At 41.9% G+C, this 25315-nt stretch overlaps 1 protein-coding gene across 2 annotated transcripts in view; it reads right to left on the reverse strand.

The window, feature by feature from the left end:
- Positions 1–25315, reverse strand: part of GRK3 (G protein-coupled receptor kinase 3) — a 163399-nt gene that overhangs the window by 23211 nt on the left and 114873 nt on the right. For both annotated transcript variants that reach the window (XM_050745912.1, XM_050745913.1), the window contains 6 exons: positions 19039–19117; positions 16921–17051; positions 14311–14405; positions 9462–9569; positions 1624–1690; positions 965–1065 (listed from right to left, as the gene is read on the reverse strand). In XM_050745912.1, the coding sequence (XP_050601869.1) occupies positions 965–1065; positions 1624–1690; positions 9462–9569; positions 14311–14405; positions 16921–17051; positions 19039–19117 (581 nt within the window). The remainder of the gene's footprint in view (positions 1–964; positions 1066–1623; positions 1691–9461; positions 9570–14310; positions 14406–16920; positions 17052–19038; positions 19118–25315) is intronic.

The raw sequence follows: 25315 nt of genomic DNA on the forward strand, positions 1-25315 counted from the left end.
CATCTATTATAGCAGGAATAGGTAATTTTGCAAATTGATAAATAAGGACATACTCATATAAAAGTACATTATTTAGCTATCTATGTAAAATGCTTATATGTATAATATGCACACCAAAAATACATACACATATGTATGATATACATATAGGTAATATACAGTGAAAAGTTATTTCTTATGCCAAGCAAGCCTGGGGGTAAAGAGATACAGGAGAAAGGTCTGTCTGAAGTCCCTCTCTATAAGATTTCCAGATATTACTGTTCAGAGTGTTTTGGGGCAGGAGAACAGTGAGCATGTGTTAGATCACAGTTACTCATTTCTGCATGAGAGAAATATGTGAGAATCTGATCAGAATGTTAAACTGCCACAATCACAAATACAATCATCACTAAAAAACAAATGGACTACAAAATATCAGAATTCATTTCTGTCATCTACAAGGTCAATCTGTAAAAGTTAAAAACTGGGCTGGCCCCAGTGGCTCACGCCTATAATCTCAGCACTTTTAGAGGCCAAGGCAGGTGGATCACCTGAGGTCAGGAGTTTGAGACCAGCCTGGCCAACATGGCAAAACCCTGTCTCTACTAAAAATACAAAAATTAGCCAGGCATGGTAGCACACACCAGTGGTCCTAGCTACTCAGGAGGCTGAGGCAGGAGAGTTGCTTGAACCCCAGGAGGTAGAGGTTGCAGGGAGCCGAGATCGCGCCACTGCACTCCAGCCTGGGTGACAGGGCAAGACTCCATCTCAAAAATAAATAAAGTAAAAAAGTGAGTGACTTCTTCAACTTCTTAATTATAAAACACATAGGACAATATATGTATATTTCCCATGTGATTTTTTTCCCCCTTTCACATCAAAATGGAAGATTTTAATGACTAGGGATGACTTTTGATAGGCAGTATTTAAAATCACTCTTTTGCTCTTCTGGTAAAGATACCGAAAGGCAGGAACAATGGCCTACCCGCCTCCGTGACAGCCCAGCCGCTTGCTAACGTCTCGCTGAAGCAAGCCCTCCAAAAGGGATTTCAGTTCAGGAGAGAAGGTGTCTGGAAGTTCCACATTCTGGGGAAAAGAGTAAGATTTCAAAAATCCGTTCATGGAAACAGTATCCTAACACTCAACCAGATTTAAAGGCTATTACTGGGCTAAGAATAGTATTAAAAATTGCAGCCTCATTATGAATTAATAGTTACTCTATAGACACATAAAAAGGTAACTAATCAGTTGCAAAATCAAAGTGACTAGGGGCAGATCAGAAGAACCAGAAGGCATTCTCATTCTGAGATGCCAACGAAAGGCATTCTCATTCGTTGGCATCTCAGTAATTTCTCCTTTTCTTTGATTTCTTTACTTCTGGTTCTCAATTTTCTTTAGCTTCCTCATACTGTTTGTTAGTAAATCCTGATTTTTGCCTTGGCATCTATTTCCATTAATTTTTCTCCTAGAAATTCTTTTAGAAATTGTATCTGCATTTATTTGCTTCAAGAAAGCAAATTTTTATTATGTTTATACATAATTTTATATTTCCTATACTATTTTATGTAATAGCATTTTTTATTATTGATGGAACGAAGCATGACAATTACCATGCAGACAAGAATACAGTTTTGAATCCCTTACCACGGTGAGTGTCATTCGGTCAATTTCATGCTTGTCTTTGGTTTTATGTTGTCTGAAAGGGCTGTGACTGTAGAAATAAAGAATTGTTCTATTAAAATATGGCATCAGGTGATATAGCACATATCACTGACTAATATTTGGGTAAAGTATGATGTCCTATCACTATTCATTCGAAACTGGAGAAATGCAAAAGTCATAAACATTTATCATTTCCATGGAAGAATTGGCGAACAAACGTTAGGTCCTGAAATAGAAAGACTTGTATCTCACTTGAACTGCCTGAGTCTCACTTCAGTGAACTTGTGGCCCTAAAACACACTGTCCCAATGGAAATATCATTAGAAAAGAACATACAACTAGCCAACAGGTAATCGTGAGAATAAAAGTCATTTATATAACATTTGTCATATGAGAGTTTGAGCTAAACAATAACTTTCATGTACATTTTTCAGGAAAATGGAGATTGTTTCCTCAAACAGCCCCAGGAATAGCAGTTGAACCAAAACATGAAGGAGATGAAACGATTCACCCCTAGAAACCAGTCATTTTAAGTAATACATCCTTTGGATGAAAACAGAAACTAACCATGCACCAGCAGATTCTCCACCGCTCTGCGTACTTCCTGCTTTCCCTGTGCAGAACCCCAGACTCCAGAGTCACAAAAGCTGGGTTCAAGCTGCGACTTGACTGTCTACTGACTGTCAGCCAGATAGAAACCTTCAGTATCAATTCTTCATCTGTGAAGTGGGGATCAAGCCGCATACTTCACAGAAGCGGTGAAGGGAAAAAGTAAAGTGACATCTATGCGAGTAGCCAAGACAATGGCAGTACACGGTAGGCACCTAATACAGTAATCACTGGTGGAATTAATAAAGAGAACTCTGACTTCAGGAAATGAATGTCTACTTGGTGAACTGTGTAAAACAGATTACTTTTACTCTTTCTCATGTTTTTAAAATTTTGGAGACGCTGGTTTTCAAAGGAAATCTTATCATTAAAAGACACTATTAAATATGCAAACTAGAATACCGTGGTTGATTTTTCATTCTGAAAATTAAAGGGACAGATATGATTGAGTTTTCTTATAGCAAGATGTGCCTGGTAAGTAGTAATCTTATAAATTTATTTATAAGGCATATATGACATAATCTGAGGCAGGCAGGATATTATGTAAAATATTTTAATATTAACTCCATAAAATGGATTAGAATGGTGAATACATAAATCAGTGAGATTCTAAAAAAGAACGAAAATGCCACTTATCTTGCACTGCTACTTACTGCTACTGACCTGGTCATCCTACTGAATTAATTAGGTTATACATTAAACTATCTTTTGAGATTATTACATTTCAGACCATTTATTGTCTGAAACACTTTAATTTTATTTTTGTACAAGAGAGGGCACTCTAGTCCTTTATTTCCTTCCATATCATGCCGTGAAATACAAACTAATTGCCATCTCTTAAAAGCATTAATCTGGGGGAAAAAAAAAAAGATCAAAACAAGGTAAATTAGCACCCAGCAAGCATTTAACTTTTAAAACAGATTTTAATTGGAAATATTCTTTTTGCCTTATTTCCAAGGAAAAAATGTACAATTACCACATTTAAAAAGCAGCTATAAAAGCAAACAATATCTGTTATTTATAATTTTTAAAAACATACTTGTATCATTCTTTTATACAAAATCCACGGAAATATTAAGGTGTTTACAGTTGCAGAGAAAAGGAATGAAAGTTTATCAAATCTTACGAAAACCGTAGTCTCCCTGCTTGACACTTAGCTGTTTCCACCCCACGAAGTTCCTTAACGTATAAAAAGGGATTAAGTGAAGATCCCCTGGTGTTTTGACAAATCCCTCAGACCTGGCTCCTGTGTGCAAAGCCAGAGGACCCCACTCCTGCATCTGGTCCCCGTGTCCTTGCGGCCTGCTGTGTTCTGACACAAGCACTCTGTGCTAAATTTAAAAAGTCTTTCATGAGACCACAGGGAGGCTTGTGAGGGGACTTGGAGTTAAAGTTAGTGGTGCCAAAACCATTTCCAGCACATGGGCCCCATTGCTACAAATTCCATTTATAAATATAGCGATTCCATGTCCGGCTCAAGGAGAAATTATCAGAAAACGCTCTTCAGCTATTCAATTCTATGCTGCCATGTTCAGACAGCTTGGTCTTTCAAGTTGAAATCTTGATGCACATCTGTTTCCAATGTATTCTTGATTATTCTTTGTGAACAAAGCCAAAGACTTGGTTTCTATTTTGAAAAACGTTAAAGAAAACCTATGATAGTAATAATCTCCATTCTGAGGGAGGCACGTGGTGCGCACAGATCCTGTGCGATCGCAGCTGCTCCCTGATGCAGCCGCTTTAAATAGGAGACAGTAACAGGCCTGTCAACAGCTTCCAAGGCACGGCCAAGCTCTTCCCGTGCAACATGCTGGCTGCATCAGGGAATGCTATGGGAAAAGAATTCACATGTCCTGTGGTCAAGTGTAGCTTTCTGAACTACAGATAGAATGGAACAGCTGCACGTTTCCCCTAAATGAACTGGAAAATTGTTCAGGACATTATAAATGAGGAGGAAACACACCCCCCACAAAGTTACCTCTACATCATTTTCATGGGGAAACAATGGGTTCAAAAACTTATGCGATTAAAAACTCTCACATCAAAAGTTAATTATAAAATACTCAAAAGATGGCTTGTTATATTAAATGTACATTTCAAACCTAAGCCAGTAGCTGTCAAAATATTTATAAACTTTCCTTTTTCCCCCGCCTGGAACAAACTCAATAGCGCCAGCAGCACTCAGTTCTCCCTAGGCCACTGCCCAGGCTCTCTCCTCATGTCTGACAACTCCACAGGGAGACAATCAACAGTGACAAGCTTAAGATGGAGGCCACTGTCACATCAATTGATTTCCTTAACAGACATCTTAAATCTAGGTGAAGATCATGACAGCAGCTACACAGATTTGCAACATGGACGCATCTTCATACGCAGACACTCTTAAGTATCTGACAAAGTCATCTGAAATAGCAGTAGTGACCAGCACCCAAAGATGGGGCATATGAGTGGCTCAGTCAATCACTGTGAGTCCAGGGACGCAAAAAGCCTTCTCAAGCCTTGACAACTTTCTCCCATCCAGACTCCTTCTCCAAGTGCCTTGCAGTATTCTTGTAGGGGATGAAGACAAAATGAAGTGTGCAGAAAAGTGTTTCAGCAGAAGCAAGGGGGCACATTGGTCGAAGCAAGGGGACATGTTGGTCAGAGCAAGGAGGATTAAATCACAGAAAATAGAAAGACCGGCCAGGCGCGGTGGCTCACGCCTGTGATCCCAGCATTTTGTGAGGCCGAGGCAGGTGGATCACGAGGTCAGGAGATTGAGACCATCCTGGCTAACACGGTGAAACCCCGTCTCTACTAAAAATACAAAAAATTAGCCAGGCGTGGTGGCGGGCGCCTGTAAGTCCCAGCTACTTGGGAGGCTGAGGCAGGAGAATGGCGTGAACCCGGGAGGCGGAGCTTGCAGTGAGCTGAGATCGCGCCACTGCACTCCAGCCCCGGCGACAGAGCGAGACTCTGTCTCAAAAAAAATAAAATAAAATAAAATAAAGAGAAAATAGAAAGACCCTTCCTTGGTGGCCACTGATTCAACCTCACTGCACAGCTGTGGGAGGAGGGAGGGGCACTTGCTCTGGGGCAGTGGTCCTCACCCTTGGCACTGTTGACATTTAGGGCTAAATAATTCTTTGTCGGGGTGTTGCAGGGGCTGTCCTGTGCCTCATAGGATGTTGAGCAGCATCCTTGGCCTCTACTTAGGGGATGCCAGTAACAGCCCCCCCCCGAAGTTATGATGACCAAGAATGCCTCCAGCCATTGCCCAGTGTCCCCCAGGGTTGAGGACGGCACTCCAGGAGAGTGTCAGGATGCAGAGGGGACTGTGCCCAAGCCTGTGCCTCGGAGACCCTGCCTAGTCAATCTCCTCCTCCACTCAGTTGATTTCTTAGGCTCCGTGTGCCTGAGAAAAGACAGCTGCCAGGGGCTCCCTTGTACACAGCATAGGAAAAATGCGCAGGAGGCTGAGAGGCAGATTTCTGAGGTTCTCCCACATGCAACTTTGTGAGGAAGTAGAACAGGTGGCATTATCCCCTTGTTCACAGCTGAGGCAGTGAAGGCTCCTGCACACAGTCCCACCTCCTGCCCGCCTCGCCACAGGGCTTTGCTCCTGAAAGGCCCTCCAGACACTTCAGTTTCACGTGAATCACTGAAAATTCACAGACACTGATTTTAGTAATGACATCGTTATTCTCCCAATCATCTGGAATGTTTAACTCCTATCCTTCCATATCCAACCATCTATTAAAAAAAACAACAACAACAACACACACCCCACGAAAACACTGAAGCATTACGGATGCTAACTCTGCAATACCGCCGTGTCATCTGCTCCTGTCAGGTTCCAGGGCTGCTGTGCAAGCTCACTGCCTTTTGCTCACATTCTTCTGCCGGCACCCTGTCTCAGTCCCTCCATTGCTCCAGGCTGCTTCCAGAATAATCTTACTGAAAAGCCATCCAACCCTGCCGCTGCTCCACTGAAAAGCTTTCAGCCTCGGGGCCTGGAGGATAAAGGTCAAACTTCCCAGCACTGCATCCGAGGTCCTCCCAGTGCTGACCCAACCATCTGAGCCTTCTCCTGCAGCACTTCCTCCCTCTTGAGAAACATAGAAAGCTGATATTTTCCCTGCTTCCAGGCTCTGTATTGTCATCCTACCTATCTTCAAAATCTACCCCACAGACCATCTCCCACATGAGGTCAACCCAACACTTCCAGGTTAGAACTGCTTCTCCCATGTCTGTGCTCCCAGCACATCACTCCTGTTGAAGTCAGCACAGCTCGGCCAGCTCCTGATACGGTGTGTGTATCAATAGCTACTCTCCTGGACTGCCTATCCCTCACGGATTTTGTGTGTCTCTCTTCCTGGCTGGTCGGCTTTCTTCCTTCCTTCTTTCCCTTCTTCTTTCATTCTTCCCCTCTCTCCCTCCCCCCCTCCCTTCCTTCCTTCCCTTTTCTCCCTCTCTTCCCTCTTCCTCCTTCCTCTTTCCTTCCCTCCCTTTCTCCCTCCCTCTTTCCTTCCCTCCCTTTCTCCCTCCCTCCCTCTCTTCCTCTCTCCCTTCTTCCTTCCTTCCTCCCTCTCCTTCCTCCCTTTCACCTTCCTTCCTCCTTCCCTTTCACCTTCCCTCCTCCCTCCCTCTCCTTCCTCCCTTCCTCCCTCTCTCCTCCTTTTTTCCTTCCTTACCCCTTTCCTTTCCCCACAGCATCAAGCACAGTCTCTTGTATATTACAGGTACTCAATAAATGCTTATCACATTTAATTTCAATCACTTAAGTCAAAAATGTTTCCTGCTTTTTGGCTTCAGTGCTATATCCTATCTGTGAGTGACTTCTGAATAAACAATAGGAGGAATGGCATGAGATAATAAATCCTAGTGGAGGAGATTCATCTAATCCTATCTATCACACACTGGAAAGATTCCTTCCACTTCAGGATCAATCAATGGTCACCAGACAGTGACAAGGAGCCTGCTATCCATGAGGCAGAACCCTCCTTCATTGGGTAGCTCAAACGATTGGAGATTCTTGTATCAAACTGCAATCTTTTTTCTCCTCAAAATGCATCCCTCTGGAGTTACACAGTATGCATATGATCCCTTCAACAAGACGGCCTTCCGGCAGCTGGAGTCAACCATACGCTCCCCTAAGTTCTGCACTCAGCTCTTTCAGTCTTTCCACAGAAGCCATCATTTCTAGCTATTTTACCACTCTCCATTCATCTCATCCATCCATCCCATCCTCACAGCCATCCTCAGGACGTCTTCTTGTCCGTCAAGACTCTTTTCAGCAGGAGCCCCACTGACCATAATGCTTCCATCAAGACCAGTAGAGGATTTCACAAAGGAATTGATATCTTCCAGTTCAGTACACCAAAGCTGAATTAGAGCGAAATAAGACTGAATTCATTTTATTAGCCACAAACCACACTGTTGGAGCAGACAGAGTTATTGAACAAAACCCTCCAGTCTTTTAAAAAGTGAAGTAGTGTTACACCACATCCTCTCCAGCCTATATGCACAGACATTTGAACAGCTAGAGTCACAAAACAGAGAAGTACACAAAGTCCTAGATACAAGGCTTCTGGGATTGTCCGATTTTACTGCTGATTTTTGCATTCAACAGTTCAGCTGTTACATAGAGTTTTTTTTTTTTTTTTTAATCATCTCCAAATTCTGTAGGTAGGGGCTGTCTGTCTCCAACCACATCTCCAGCAGAGATCCAAAATAAAGACCTCCTGGGTGTCTTCATGCACTCCATATGCATAGAAGCGACTCCACTGGGGAGAACAGCATCTCATAGGGGAAATGGCTTTCTCTGGTTTGCTTAGATAAACTCTCTAATTAGGTCAGCTAGTCTGATGACATGAATTAAAGCCATCCAGGCTCCACAAATACAATAATTCAATTAAGGAATAACAGAACCCGACTTTCTAAGCAATAATACAATTTTAGATCACAAGTGAATGCAAAGCAGAGAACAACTGGATTATCAGAGTCTTGACAAAACAGAGGGTGCTCAGAACCTAGTTTTGGGGGAATGTGGAATTCAGCCTCTCTCCAGGATGTGCTAAATGTAATAAAATGCAGTGGTGCTCACTTAGGCTCTCCGATGGAAAGGTGCAACGTTTAGCAAACTATCAGGACTGTGTTCATATGAAAATATTAACAGGAAAATCATTAACTAGGAAATTTTAATGTAAAATGCTTTATGAGTCTGAATAAAAAAATTTAATTGAAGCTTTCCATTAAAATTGGCTAAAAGTCTTAGAATTAATGGAAACATTAACATAATTGTTAAGTGTTTAACATGAGAACATATTTTGAGAGTACTTTCCTCTCATAATCTTTTCTACTTTATTTCATCATCTTTGGTAGTTCAGAACAAGGGCCAAGTATACTACTAGCTTTAAAAGACAAATTAATTTCAGCATTTTCCCCAATAAATGCAAGCTTTTTAAAATGGGTTTACCGGCTAGGTGTGGTGGCTTATGCCTTTAATCCCAGCACTTTGGGAGGCTGAGGTGGGAGGATGGCTTGAGGCCAGGAGTTCGAGACCAGCCTGGGCAACATGGCAAGACCTAATCTCTAAAAAAATTTAAAAATTAGCCAGGTGTGGTGGTGCGTGTCTGTAGTCCCAGCTACTCAGGAGACTGAGGCTGAGGTGGAAGGATTGCTTGAGCCTATGAGGTCGAGGCTACAGTGAGCCATGTTTGTGTCACTGCACTGCAGCCGGGCAACAGAGAAAGACCTTGTCTAAAAACAAAACAAAACAAAAACAAATAAAATAAAATAGGTTTACTTTGGGTTTTCATCCTTTTTTTGTAACTCGAAATTCTGTAAACGCTCAAAATGATGAATAATTAATTTCTAGGGAAAAAATTATTCTACCTTTTTAAATTATCTACATTTCAAAACAATACTTATTCCTACAATGTGGCTTATCACAGAAAAAAATTCAAAGCAGTCTAATTTTAGGTTTAAAAGAATTCTGATTTCCTACATGGTATAGAATAAAAATACGAAGCCATAAGCTTTTATCTAGCAGCTTATCGGGAAGCAGCTTTCACTCTTCTAAGACACAGTCTTCCAGATTAGCACGTGGCTTAAAGATCACTGTGTGATTTAAAATAACATTAGCATCTAGTCATTTCTACATATCCTCAGCTTTCATCCAAGCTCCTGCTGCCATGAGGACAGCATTAGAAGGATGCGTTTCCACTCACCCTCTCAGAAGTTTGAAAAGCATGCAGCCCAGGGAGAACCAGTCGGCACTGCTGTCATAGGCCGTCCCCTTCTGCAGCACCTCGGGAGCCATGTACCCATGGGTGCCACTAGGGAGAAGGAAGGATACAGTTATCAGAGCATGCGCACTTCAGAAAACACTCACAGCACCCCAAGGTCCAGGTGTCATTCGTTAGACAGCAGTGACTGTAAACAAAGGAGAGGGGACAGTGGTGCCTCACTGCAAACGCAACGCACTGAACATCCAATGGGAAAACGCTCTTTTCTGCCTTCGCTCATATTTGAATTAACATAAATAAGCATATGAAATAAACATGTAAAATGCAAGTTCGGGCTCTCATCAGTCCTTCTCTACTCCAGCTATGAAGAGCAAAGGTTCTCCTGCTGTTTCAGGAGCTCTTGTGTGGAGGTGCGTGGGGTCAGGAGAGGCAGGGAAAGGGCAGAGAGAACGGACAATGAACAGGCGACCACACGGAGGTGCTGTGGACCTCGAAGGCATGGAGACATCCACCTCTGTGTGGTGTTGCCAATTGTGCTGAGGACCTGAGCTCGCAGGGGCATCGGCTTGGTCATGGTCAGCAACAGACCCTAGGGGGATGGGGAAGAAGGAGGAACATGAGCCCAGTTGTACATAAGATGGCGAAATCACGTGTCAGGTTTCAAAAGCTGCAGAAGGTCAAAGGACTCAGCACTAAGCAAATGTGAAGATGATTTTCAGGAAGTTGAGAAAAATCACTTGAGAGGACAACCATTTTATATATAATCTGCACCATCTGCAACTCGAAAGCCCTTCCCGCTCTAGCACTCTCCACCCCTCCTTGAAGGACTGAGCTCGCCCGGCTGCAGCAGGAAGCACGCGAGGCAGCCGGTGGGGAACTTTCCAAGATGCAGCCTGAAGGGGCTCTGGCAAAAGGTTGCATGCCCTACAACCTCTTCATCCACGATTAATTTTCTTCATCAGTAAAATGGGTAATCAGACGACGTCTCTACCACGCAGGGTTGTTGTGAGCACTGCACATACATCATGGGCTCACATACAGCAGCAACTGGATTCATGTTGGGGATCTGCATCTCTGTGCTTATCGTAGTGTAAGAATTTTTAGGCCCTGTGCGGTGGCTCATGCCTCTAATCCCAGCACTTTGGGAGGCCAAGGCAGGCGGATCACCTGAGGTCGGGAGTTTGAGACCAGCCTGACCAACATGGAGAAACCCTGTCTCTACTAAAAACACAAAATTAGCCAGGCATGGTGGCGCATGCCTGTAATCCCAGTTACTCGGGAGGTTGAGGCAGGAGAATCACTTGAACTTGGGAGGCAGAGGTTGTGGTGAGCCGAGATCGTGCCATTGCACTCTAGCCTGGGTGACGAGGGTGAAACTCCATCTCAAAAAAAAAAAAAAAAAGAATTTTTAACTTTTAACAGCAACAGTGAGAATCTACTCAGAATAAATGATCCTGGATCACTAATGAGGCTGGGTCATCACTGGGTCCAGTATTCTCTGTCTAAGAGGTGTATTTGAGAGTTTTATCAAATAGTGAAGACGGGCGTAGGTCCATCAGGGCAAATCCAGCATTCTGGAAAGCTCAATCAGCCCGAACCTAAAGTCGGACGGTGTAAGGCCATCAGGCCACGCCGTGAGAGCACTGGAGATTTCTATGAGGGGCATCCAAGCCACTTTCCGGGAAGGTTTAATTTCAGGGTTGCCTGGAAAGTCCTTTCTGGTGACCTTGTAATCTGTACCTTATCAGGATCAAGTCACAGTTCTGGAATGGAAAGATATATACAATAGATATCTACGGGATAAATAAGAAATGAATGCAGACCAGTCCCCAATGCTTATACCAGATGCAACGAAAACTCAACCGTGGACTGCCTGCCGCTGAGGTTTTCTGACTCTGCCTATGGGCCAGCTGCTAATGCTTCCTGACGCATTCCACTAAAGATCTGTACTACTATTAATACTGAACGAACACTTGGACGTTTTAAGACACTGTGACATGAGACACAGCTTTGTGTTCTTAGATAAAATAAGCTAGTACTCAAATTAGTCACTGACAATCTGCTCAGCTCCAGAAGTTCTCCTGTGATTTTTCATGGCTACTTCACAGTTAACTTCTAGTTTACAATAATTTGCGATTCTTTCGTTAAATGGACTAAGTCTAAGCTCAAATCAAAAACCTCAACTACAATACTACTTTGGAGATGGGCCGGCCGCGAGATGAAGTCTAAGAATCACATCTACAGCTTTGAAAAGATCTGATAAACCAAGTTCAGGGTGAAATTGTGGCTTAAAATCTTCAGTCTTGTACTAAGTAGATCATGCCAAAGCCTCAGGGAGTTCATCCACACAGTGTACAGGCTTTGGAATCAGACAGAACTGGATTATAATTCCAGCCCCATGGCATACCAGCCATGTGACCTGGTTCAAGTTACTTGATTTCTCTGAACCTCAAGTTCCATACCACAAAAATTGGATAGTGACATCTATAATTTATGGGGTTTCCACGAGGATGACACATGCACGACTGGGACAGCTGGATATTCAGACAAAGTGAATGCTGCTGGTACCGCCACCACTCCATATGCTGGTCACTTCGGGGACAGTTCTCAGGGCTGCTCCTTCCAGGAGGTCAGGGGTCAGCTCTGTCTTACAGTGGCATCGCCAGCAGCTGGCACGCAGCAAATGTTAAAGACTCGCTGAATTATTTCATTAACTTAACCCTCACAACTATCACAGGAGATAAGTATCATTGTCCTCTCTTCCTCACAGAAGGGAAAAATGAGGCTTACACAACCAGGAAGAGGAACCCAAACCCAGATCTGTTGGCTCCAGAGTCTTTTTTCCTAGCCACAAAATGCCTTCTTTACTTAAAAGTACAGGACTTTGACAGGGCATGGTGGCTCACACCTGTAATCCCAGCACTTTGGGAGGCCAAAGTGGGAGGGTTGCTTGAGTCCGGGAGTTGGAGACCAGATTGGGTAATACAGGGAGACCCTGTCTTTATAAAAATATATTTTTTTACATTAGCTGAATGTAGGGGCACATGACTGTGGTCCCAGCTACCTGGGAGGCTGAGGTGGGAGGATCACTTGAGCCCGGGAGAGGGAGGCTGCAGTGAGCCATGATCACGCCCCTGTACTCCGGTCTTGGAAACAGAGCAAGACCCTGTCTCAAAAAAATAAAAAAGATAAAATTGTATTGTATGTTTACCTTTTTAAAGTAGTGGCCTCCTGATCATTATTTAAACATGGAAACCCACCTTCTCAGTCCTACCTCTTTACAGATGCTTTTCAAATATTGTGCTTTCCAGAGCAGGCAAAAGACCAGCCCACCATTCACAGCTGATATGTGAATTATAGCAAAAAGTGCACTAGGTCCTGCTAGGAAATAACCCCATATCTGAAAGTTAATTCCTCTGGAAGAGTATTTCTTATGAACCCTTGGATTCATATTTAGTTATGACTATACTAACCAAAAAAATTAGCATACCAAATAGCTGTGGCATTAAAAATTCAAAGGACTCTCTTAAAAGAATCTGATGAACTCCCTGAGAGAAGCTTATACGACCACAGGTTCTGGTCTAATAATTGTAAAGTGCTAGCAAAATGCTAATGCTTTTATCACCACATCCCAGATTCCGTAGAAAAAGGGAAATATGTTTACAGAAACAGTGCTATTCACTATTAACATTTGATCAGAGCTTTAAAAGGCAATTCTGATTTAATGCAGTCCTTCATAAAGTATTGCAGTTCAGAACCACTTCTAGTTACACAAAGAGAAGGATCTGTGGTTTATTTTCTGCACAGATGCATGAAATGAGACCACTGGGAGTTTTTTTCAAGACCATTCAACACAGAGATGAATGTTAGCTTAAGATGTAATTTTAAAAGATTCAGTGCTAAGGAGGAGACATTTAAAAAGACAAAATAAAGCAAAAGTTGTCTGCTTTTCCACAAACTGTACATGTGTTCATACTTTCCACCCAGATCATCGCCTACCAAAGAAACAGAAATGAAAACCAGTGCATGTTCCATGGTGTTTCTGCAGAGCTGAAACTGTCCTAGTCCTGCTGTCTTTTTAACAACTCTGAGTACAGAGAGAAGTCCTCGGTTCAGGGCCAGTTTGCACTGATCAAGCAGGGCCACACCCAGAAGCAGTCCGGTGTCCCGGAGGTGTCAGGTGCTGGCTGAGGGCTGTGGCCTCAAGAGTGCCCTCCGGGTGATCACGTAGAGGACCTGGTGCAAGACCCAACTCTAACAATATGACCTGCAGTGAAAGCCTAAACTGCAAGCAGATGATTTGTTTCTTCAATTAAAAAAGAGAGAGGGAAATATTTCTAATTTCTCTTCAGGGAAAAAAAGGAAGTAAAGCCTTTTTGAAAAAGAAGGAAAAGTAGATGAAGACAGAAACTTGGCTCCGAGGACCTCCCTTGACCACATCCACGCAGCTGCCTCGGTGCCTTTCCAGGCACAGTCTCTTTCACTTATCCTTAGGACAGCTTTGAGGGGTTTATTACTTCGATTACTAACAGACTAAGTAACTGACTGACTTTTAGGGTCACACGGGCAGCATGGATTCTGGTTTCTTGCTGAGGTCCTGATTGTTTCTTAGAGGCCACCCTGGTCCCTGAGCAGGTTCAACTCCACTGTGGGTTAATTCCTGCTCTCCGCAGACAGGGAGGAAGGCTCCCCGTTCTTATCTCCTTTCCCACAACCTGTGATGTTGGATCTTCCCGACATACTGAGAATCACCACTGGCGGTGACAAATGGCCACGCCTTTGAAGGGGCATGAGAGAAACGATGGTGAACCAAAGTTGACGCATTACTTACACGCTCGCATGAGGCTTCTTTTTGGAAAAATCGCAGGCAAGACCAAGATCGGAGATCCTTGCGTGTCCGTGTTCATCCAAGAGGATATTTGCTGGCTAAACAGAAAGAGAATGATCTTTAAGAGTGCCCCAAATGCCATGGAGGCTTTGAGAACTTTGAGTGCGGATGCTTGATATCTTACTATTTTATCATAGCTTCTTCCTAAACACAAATTACAGCTTGATCCCATCACATCGAAGTAGGGCATGATACTGAGAATAATATTTTTCATTTTAACTTCGGCAGAAAAGTGGTAATGATAGAGGCGGAGGATTCTACTCATTAGAAAATGAAACATGGGGCAGGTAACACAGGAATGTCGGGACCACAGTTCATCGGCGTTAAAAGCATTTCCTTTTCCCCGTACCAAGGACCGCTGCGCAGAAAGGACAGCGTGCCTCTCAAGGGCAGGAGGTGAATACACCAGCTTCCGGGCTTCTGAGAACCACAAGGATTTCTAAGAGTAAAGCCATGAAGCACAGGACAGAGAGGAAGCTTCCAAGAATGTATCAACACTGACCTAAGCAATCAAAATATTCCATAGTGCCACACTAATCCCAATAAATGTCATTTCTGCTTATTAGTACATCATTAACGTAGGGCCCTACCAAATGACCAAATATAATTGTGACCACAACTCTGATAAAATGTATCCATGAAGATTAGATTTAGTCATCATAATCATGAACAACAAATCTAGTCTCTCTGATATACATTGAATTATAGGCATCTTAATATTTTTCTGCTGGCGATCAACTACTGTTTTGCTTGAAATAAAAATAAATGGCATGCTATTATAAAACTGAAGCATGAATAATCATGAGTGACTAGAATTAAGTTTGAATAGAAATTAAATAATACCACTGCCTTCCAAATAGCTTAGAAAATAAAAATAAAGCATAAAGATGATTAGAAACCAGTTATTGATTTAAATTAGAATGTATTGGAATAGCGCTTCATGGGCCTTCAGCATGTGTTTTGTTCTTCTGCAAAGCTCACATAAGGAAATAAAATGTCAAGGGCCAACTATTGTCTAGCTATTTCTAATTCAATAAAAATACATTTTTCTTCTTTATGCTTATAGGAAAACTAAGGGAGTAATAATAATTCTGTAACCTTACAGAAAGGTTTAAAATTCACAAAGTATTTTGTAAAAAAAAAAAACATTCTTGGAAATAAAATACAATTTTTATAATATCTTAGAAAGTAATCTTCAAAAGCTAATCACGGCATCTCAGCTCCCTAGAGGAAGGAACATAATCTGTACATTTCAGTTGGCCACTGTGGGTTCATTCAAGAAGGCATCTGAAAAGAGAGGCAAACACATTCTCCCGGAATCTTCTTGCCTATTGGGAAATTGTCAGTCCCATCATTTTTCTTATTACTATTTACGCATTTCTATGTTTGCGCAATCATTAATTTGTCAAGGTTCCTTTCTCTCCATGCCTGCCTGCAGGCTGTTGGCCATACAACTAGGTGAGTGTCACCATGGACGTCCTGAGCCAGCTTCTATCTCCCTCCCACGTGTAAAACCCAGGACCAAGCACCACGTTCTGGAATGGAAAAACTCAGAATACTCCTATATCATTGCTTTCAAGGCGAGTGAGCTCTTACAGAGGACAAGAACAGAAACCTGGGCACAGCAGTTGGAGGTTACACAGTTCAAGGATCTAAAACTCTATCAGTGATTTTTAAGACAATCTCAAAACAACGTAAAGCTCTGAGGGTGGCCTTTGGGAGAAATTCCGCAGGCTGGTCGGCAATCCACTATTCACTGATAGACCTTGCCTTGGAGGAGTTATGACTCAGCCATTCTATGTCTTAGCTCACCAGCTTCTAAGCCCCATAAAATATATGTTCTTTGCTTATTCATCATTGTACATGTCCACCTTTACAGAGCCACGACCAAATCAGTTGCTTAGTGAACATTAACTGAATTATAATTATGAAATGTGTGACACCAAAAGGGCTCCTAAACTGCTTTTCTTTTTTTTTTTTTTTTGAGATGGAGTCTCCCTCTGTCGCCCAGGCTGGAGTGCAGTGACACAATCTCGGCTCATTGCAAGCTCCACCTCCCAGGTTCATGCAATTCTCCTGCCTCAGCCTCCCAAGTAGCTGGGACTACAGGTGCCTGCCATCACACCCGGCTAATTTTTTGTATTCTGAGCAGAGACGGGGTTTCACCGTGTTAGCCAGGATGGTCTCGATCTCCTGACCTTATGATCCACCCTCCTTGGCCTCCCAAAGTGCTGGGATTATAGGCATGAGCTACCATGCCTGGCCTAAACTGCTTTTCATTAACTGATCAACGAAAATGTTTGGCTTAGTATATGTGCTGCAGCAGGCACTGTAGTAGGCACCAGCGTTATAATAATGACAGACACAGACATGTGCTCCGTCCCTGCAGAGTCTGGTCTAGAGGAGATAAAATGTCATATAGCTAATGACTTTATCAGGGCTGAGACGAGGGCTATGAGGAAAATGACAGGACTCTGTGAAATAGAAGGGGACTTCTAGAGGACCATTCACACAATGCCTACTATGCAGAATGAGTCCGTCAACCGTCCTCACCTTCAAATCTCTGTAGACAACAAACCGATTGTGCATGTGTTCCAGACCCAGAATGATTTCAGTGGCATAAAACCGCATCTCCTTCTCAGAGAACACACCGTGTTGTGAAAGGTGATAGTGCAAATCGCCCCCTGGAATCAGATTCAGAATTTAATTCAAAGCATATTAATTTAAAGGACACAAAAATCATTCTCATCCTAAATAATCAGGACTCCGTAGAAAAAGGGAAACTATGCTTCTGCTTTGTCTATATACCTATCTTTCATTCCTGTAGTTTAGCAACAACTTAAACGTTATAGAGAAAACTTAAACATTGAGAAGATTTAAATGCAATGACAGGAGGGACAAGACAGCAAAACCAAGCCACCATTTTCAGGCTGGCAGCTCAGCTCCTAGTTCCACTATCACAAGATGGGACCAGCTAACCTGCTTTGATTACTTAAATCCTAGTAAATGAATCAACCCATGGAGTGATCCAACAGACACAGCTTAGGAAATGGCTCTATGGATAGACAAACAACAACAACAACAACAACAACAACAAAAACTAGGCTGGGCACAGTGGCTCATGTCTGTAATCCCAGCACTTTGGGAGGCTGAGGTGGGTGGATCACTTGAGGTCAGGAGTTCGAGACCAGCCTGGTCAACACGGTGAAATCGTCTCTACTAAAAATACAAAAATTAGCCAGGTGTGGTGGCACACACCTGTAATCCCTGCTACTCGGGAGGCTGAGGCAGGAGAATCACTTGAACCTGAAAGGCAGAGATTGCAGTGAGCTGAGATCGCACCACTGCACTCCAGACTGGGTGAGAGAGACTCCGTCTCAAAACAACAACAACAACAACAACACAACAAAAATGGATCATATAGACAGATATTTGACAAAGCAAATACAGTAAAATTTTAACTGATAAAAAATCCAGGTGGTGGGTATCCCCAGGAAAATTCTTTCAACATTGCTATCTGCTTGAAATTTTTCATAACAAAATGTTTGAGAAAGGAAATAATCAGATGGCCTGAAATTACAGAGACAGAGAATGCCATCAACAGGGTAAGGGAATGATTTTATATAACACAAGGGAGAAGCCTCTATTGATTTATAAAAATGAGTGCGTGTATCCAACTTTATTACCCTTGCTTTCACAAGCATATTTCTCTCTCCATACACATATTCCCGTAAAACCACTACCACATCAAGATGGAAAAGATGCCCAGCATCCCAAAAGCTCCCCTACCACTATGCCCTTTCAGTCAAGACATTACCCCCCAGTCCCACTCACACAAAGGTCACTCTTCAGCCCTCTCTCCCCATCCATTAGTTTTGCCTGTTTTGGCAGTCACATAAGCAGGGTCACCTAGGGTAGATGCTGCTGGGTTTGGCTTCTTTTGCTCGTTATTATGCTGTGAAATTCCTTCATGCTTTGGGGTAGATCTGGTTTTAAATCAAACACTTGGAACATAATAAAACTTCAAGTGAACTTAAAATAAAAAAAACTAGGCATGTGAGTTGTGAATTGTATGCTTTATTTCAGTTCTTGTTACTAAAAATACTTTAGATATATACCATGACACTTTCTAGTATCAGAAAGCTCCTTTTCTAGCCAAACGTTTTCCAGCATTTTCAAAATCATCATCCACAGTTTAAAAGATCAATGTACAGTAGTGCAGATTTAGAAGGTGCAGAAGATTGGGCTAAAATCTGTACTTGGCCCAAAGTCAGTCCTTCAAAGTTGGTTTTTAAATACATTTCTATCTTTGGCCTATATTCTTATGAGGTATTTCATTCCTAAAAGTTGAGGGCCAGGAAATAAGCTAATTAAAGATCTAGGCCAGCTGCATTCCAGAAAATCAAGTTTCACTGTAAGTATTTTATGAGAATCTTTTCTAGAATATTCAACTTCTTGGGAAGAGACTGGGAGGCCGAGAAGGATGTTGCAGTCAACATTTAAAAATGAATTTTCAGTGAAGATTAAAGGGTAAAACGTTTCCTCAAACTTCAGGGGGAACCTAATTACCTGAAAGACCCACATTGCTAGTCTGCCTAGATTAATGCATGCTAAGATTTAACATCATGGCAAAGTCTTTCAAGGCAGTCAGACTTTCCAAGTTTTGCTTACCGTTCATCAGATCCAGGATGAAACAGAGTTTATCTGGGGTATGGAAGGCATAGGTCATACATACAATGAAAGGACAGTCCTAGAGTGAAAACATAAAAGTTTATAAGAAGAGAAAAGCTGCCTAGAAAGTGCCAACACCATGCTACATATTTTAAAAATTTCTTTATTTTTTAATTGACACGTTGCAATTGTACATATTTATGGTGTACAGTTTGATGCTTTGACATACATCTATATTGTATAACGATTGAATCAGGGTCATTAGTGTATCCATCACTTCACACATTTATCATTTATTTGTGGTGAGAACCTTCAAAAGCCTCTCTTCTCACCATTTTGTAATATACAACACATGCCATGGGTTATTATCCAAGCTGCTACCCCATGCACTGAGCACCGACACCTACATGGTAATTTTTAAAGTCGCAGTAAAATGGAGCTGGTTACATAATAAAATGCATAGACACACAACATTAATAATTGGAGCAGATGACCTTGAAGGTCCTTTCTCGCTTGGATTCAATCACGTCTCTATCCTAATTACATCCTCTTCAAAATGCTAGATACAGAAACTTATCACTATCTTGCCAGGCTTTTTGCTGGTCAACATTTTGGTTCTGGCTATTCAAATATCCATTTCAATCTCTGCTTCTGAAGTTGATGGAATCAGCACAGGTCAGGGAGGGAGGAATGTTATTTGTGGTGTTGTTTTGAAACACTGAAAATAAAAATGGAATTAAATTAGCTTTTGAAAGTGGAAAACTATTATCATGACCAAGGATTGAATAACTCAATTGTAAAGATTTCAGTGTTTCCATATTAATCTATAGATGCCATGTAATCTTAATTGAAATGAAAATTGACAAGGTGGATTCTAAAATATATGTAAATGGAAACAGACAAGAAAAATTCCAATATTCTCGAATATAAACAAAGCCAGAAAATGTACAGGACCAGATATCAAGACTTATTAGAAAGCAACAGTAATTTAGACAGTGTGGTATTAGCCCAAGGACAGACAAATCAAGTGACCATTTATGTGTGGGTCTATTATGGATTACTTTTTCCATTTCATTGCTATTAAGGTGACACAACAGGGCCTGGGGAAAGGATGGCCTATTCAATCAGTGATGCTGAAGCAACTGAATATCTGTACAATAAAATATGAACTTTGACCCCTGCCTCACACCATACACTAAAGTCATTTCCAGCTGATGTAGATCTAAGTGTAAAAGATAAAACAATAAAGCTTCCAGAAGAAAACAAATGAGAATATCTTCATGATCTTAGGGTAAGTAAAGATTTATTAGGCCACAAAAGGCAGTAACAATAAAAATGTTAATTAGACTAAAATAAAATTAAGAACTTCTGTTCATCAGAGGATACCATTAAGACAGTAAAAAGACAAGTCACAGGATGGGAGAAGATATATGAAACCCATAAATACACAAAGGACTCATATCTAGAATGTATAAAGAACTTTTAAAAATCAACTTAAAAAAGTCAGTCAACCCCCAGAAAAATGGCCAAAAAATAGGCATTTCACATAAGAGGATACCACATAGCCCCCAAACTAATGAACAAATGCTCAACCTCGATGTCTCCAAGGTAACGCAAATTAAAACTACAACATGCTGTCACTAAACCCACAAGAACAGCTAAAAAGAAAAACACTGATGATACTGAGTGTTGGGAAGCTATAGAGTGAATGGAACTTTCATATATGGCTGCTGGAAGTGTACAATGAATGGTGCAGCCACTTTAGCAACCCATTTGGTGGTATCTACCAAGGCTGAGTGTCACTCGCAAACTTTCTGACTCAGTGATTTCACTCCCAGGTAGACATCTAATAGCAGTCTGTACTTATGTGCACCAAGATACCTGCACAAGAATATTCAAAACAGCATCATTCAAAATAGCACAAGTCAGGAAATAACCCCAATGTCTACCAACAGTAGAATGGATAGTATGGTATATTTATACACTAGAATGCTATATAGAGCACGGATCAGCAAATGTTTTCTGCAAAGGGCTAAAAAGCAAGTATTTTAGGCCTTGCAGGCTGCATACAATCCCTGTCATCTATTATTCTTTGCTTATTTTCTTTACAATCTTTTAAAAATGTAAAAACCATTCTTAGGTCATGGGCTGTACAAAATAAGGCCAACAAGCTAGACTTGGCCTGAGCCACACCTGGCTTTCTGACCTCTCCACACAGCTACAGGAGGGAGTTACTGCCATGGGCAACACCACAGATGAATCTCATAAGCAACATGGAGTGAGAGAAGCCAGACACAAAAGAGCACATTTATAAAGTTCAAACACAATTTGCAAAGCTAAATTATGCTGTTAGAAATCTGGATAGTGTTAAGTTGGGCGCGGGGTTAGTGACTGAGAGAGGCACAAAGAGATTTCTAGAATACTGGTAACTCTCCGTCTCTTGATCTGGGTGCCAGAGATGCGTGTATTTCCTTATGAAAATTCATCAGTGCTATGTTAGATCTATTAGCTCTATTTATATCTATTTTATCTATGAAATCCACTTAGATTCTTTATATATAGTGTATACTTGTCACTAAACTGATTCAGTTTTTAAAATGGCTTAGATTATCTATATCCTCTTTCTTAACAAACACACACATACAAAATTATTAAATTCCAAAGAAAATGTTCAAATTTCAATAGAATCTGTAAACAGAAGTTGCATTGTTAAAGCTAACAGCTCAAGACCACATCCCTAGGAGGTTCAGCCCCCCTTAAAATGCCTGCCTCGGAGAAATCAAGGCTTCCCAAAGAATTTTTATTTGTTCCAGCCAACACTCAAAGAGAGAGCCCCTGTCTTCCAGCCTCCATGGGAGGGTAGGAGTCTAACCTGGATAAGTCCCAGTTAGCAAACCAACATGGGTCCCATATGGACCACACCCCTTCCTGCATTGTAAAATTCTTCACTTCCTTGACTCTGCTCCACTCCCCATTGCACTCCACCAGCCACTGTCCCTTTAAAACATCCAGTCACCTCTGCACAAGTCAGAATGGAGCTCAGCTATTTCTCTTACTGTCTAGTCATTACCAAATAAATGCTGTTTTAATTACCAAGTACATGCTTTAACTAATGTCCAACTATATTTATCTTTGACTCAATGTAAAATAAACATCCAGGTGAAGGAATCAGATTTGGTTATCTCTACAGAAATCAGTGACTGCAACCCTCACCTCTCGGGGTGCTGAACAGACACTATAATGGGTTTCATGTGGAGTCCAGGACACAATCGAATACTGACCAATATGAAAAAATAAGTGGCAATTTAATGAATGGTGGGATATAGTTCCAAGGATAATTATGGATAAGAGGGCCTGCCTTGATTACAAGTCAGAATAAAAGTGGATTTTTAGAAGTAGACCATTAAGTAAAACTCTTGAGCAAGGAACTGTCTTCTTTGATTTCCTACCAACAGTGAACAAAACAGCTTACATTTTGCAGGAACTCGCCATAAAAAAACTGTGATAAAACAGGACCATGAAGTCGTTAAGAAAATCCTTGGCCAGGCGCGGTGGCTCACGCCTGTAATCCCAGCACTTTGGGAGACTGAGGTGGGTGGATCACGAGGTCAGGAGATCGAGACCATCCTGGCTAACACGGTAACACCCTGTCTCTACTAAAAATACAAAAAAAATTAGCCGGGCATGGTGGTGGGCGCCTGTAGTCCCAGCTACTTGGGAGGCTGAGGCAGGAGAATGGTGTGACCCTGGGAGGCGGAGCTTGCAGTGAGCCAAGATTGCGCATGGCGCCACTGCACTCCAGCCTGGGCCACAGAGCGAGACTCCTTCTCAAAAAAAAAGAAAAGACAATCCTCCACACTGCAGTCGGAGCAATCTTTGTGAATTGCAAGGCTGATTATGGTCTCTCTCTAGTTAAAACACTTGGTTTCTAACTGCGGTCATATCATTTAGGCTCCTCAAGATCGGCCTGCGATGCCCTTCATGGTCTGGCCTGGCCTTCATGTCTCTCTCCAGCTTTCTCTTGCACGCCTCCTCCTACCACCGCAGACCTGGCCCCTTATCTGATTCCCCCAACCTCATGTGCCTGGGCTCAGACGTGCACTGGCTCCTCCAACTTCAGAAGGGCATTCACTGACCCCATCTCCACCTGGCAAAAGGCCTTCTGAGCACCGTGTGCCTGTCTTCCATGGCTCTTGCCACAGGTCCCAGTTGTCCATACATTCCCATCATCATTTGAATAATATCTTTTCGCTTTCTGTGCAGCTCTGTAAGAACTAAGAACTGGGACCACAGTCAGGTTTTGGGAGCCCCAGCTTGCCGCAGAGTGCCTGGTTGAACCTAGACATTCAACTGTGGTTCAAGGAATAAATGAGTCACACTTCTGAGGAACCTAAATGATTGACTGGATGAATTGCTGACTGCTCTTCACAGCTGTGGACACGCTTATGCTGGTTCTCGAACATGCATATTTCCTTTTTTGCCATCTGAGAATTACAGAAGAAAACCGGAACAGCACTTCCTACTGTCTTTTGGGGAGATGGGTGGGATACTTAAGTTGAGATTTAAAAACAAAACAAAACAAAAAACTTCCAGTAAAAAGAAAACTGTGGTGAATTAATGCATTTCAGTTACATACCCACAACACAGGAAAGCCTGCCGATATAGGCTGATCAAAAGCTTCGCCTAATGAGGGTATTTTCAACTATGTTTTACTAAAAACTATAGAAAGTATGCCTTGATTAGCAAAAACAATTCCAAATAACTTTACTGTAATTATTTTGGTTAAATTATGCACTTATAAATTTTAAAAGTATCATATAGTTTTGATATCTTTTTTTTTGTTTGTTTGTTTTTGAGACGGAGTCTCGCTCTGTAGCCCAGGCTGGAGTGCAGTGGCCGGATCTCAGCTCACTGCAAGCTCCGCTTCCCAGGTTTACGCCATTCTCCTGCCTCAGCCTCCCGAGTAGCTGGGACTATAGGCGCTTGCCACCTCACCCGTTTAGTTTTTTGTATTTTTTTAGTAGAGACGGGCTTTCACTGTGTTAGCCAGGATGGTCTCGATCTCCTGACCTCTTGATCTGCCCGTCTCGGCCTCCCAAAGTGCTGGGATTACAGGCTTGAGCCACCGCGACCGGCCCGTATAGTTTTGATATCTAAATAAAATACAAATAATTCTTTTAAATTAGTTCAAAGTGATAGCCTCAAATAACCCTAATTTCTTAGGGTTACACCAGTGAGAAACTACACAGCTACTTAACCACATCTCCTCTCACCTGAGAGTCAAATCAATATAAAAATACTACATGAAAATTATACTTATGTTTTTCCAATATTAAAACTTTTTTTTCTATAGGCCTTCTTGAGAATAAATATCCAAGGCTTTGAGATAACTCACTGAAAATTAATATTTTAATAACCACTTATAATCTTCATCCAGTACTCACATCCACGTCTGACATTTAGGATACAGACATTTCCAATAGAAATTAAAAGCCAATGCCATTCACACTGATTCCAACAGAGTATGCAGGATGTTGGTTTCCATTCTCATCAGTTAAAAACTTGGTCATACACACAAAGCAACTCTTATTTGAAATGCTTAATGCCCATACAGTGGGAAGTCAAGGCACATAATTAGAAATTATTTATGGCTATGGGGTTTCCATTTGTTACAACTTAGCGACATTACGCTATTCTTTTGCTTCAAGAGCAAATACCTCTTCTAGAAACACTTTAACAATAGAATAATATAAACTATAATACAATAAATACAGATGATAAATGAAAAACATACAGTCTATAAAGTGATGATAATAGGAGTACTGGCCAAAAAGTCTAGAGATTTGGGGAAGGAAATTAACCTCTCTGGGTCTCAGGTTACTTGCTCAGCAATTGAAAGGAATTCTTTTGGCTGGGCGCGGTGGCTCACACCTGTAATCCCAGCACTTTGGGAGGTTGAGGCAGGAGAATCACAAGGTCAGGAGATCGAGACCATTCTGGCTAACACGGAGAAACCCCATCTCTATTAAAAATACAAAAAAAATTAGCCAGGCGTGGTGGCGGGTGCCTGCAGTCCCAGCTACTCGGGAGGCTGAGGCAGGAGAATGGCCTGAACCTGGGAGGCGGAGCTTGCAGTGAGCCGAGATCACATCACTGCACTCCAGCCTGGGTGACAGAGCAAGACTCTATCTCAAATAAATAAATACATACATACATACATACATACATAAAATAAAATAAAGGGATTCTTTCATTAGCCACTAAACTTTGGTTTTTG

Source organism: Macaca thibetana, chromosome 10, assembly GCF_024542745.1.
Source record: "Macaca thibetana thibetana isolate TM-01 chromosome 10, ASM2454274v1, whole genome shotgun sequence".
In the NCBI taxonomy this organism is placed as follows: Eukaryota; Metazoa; Chordata; class Mammalia; order Primates; family Cercopithecidae; genus Macaca; species Macaca thibetana.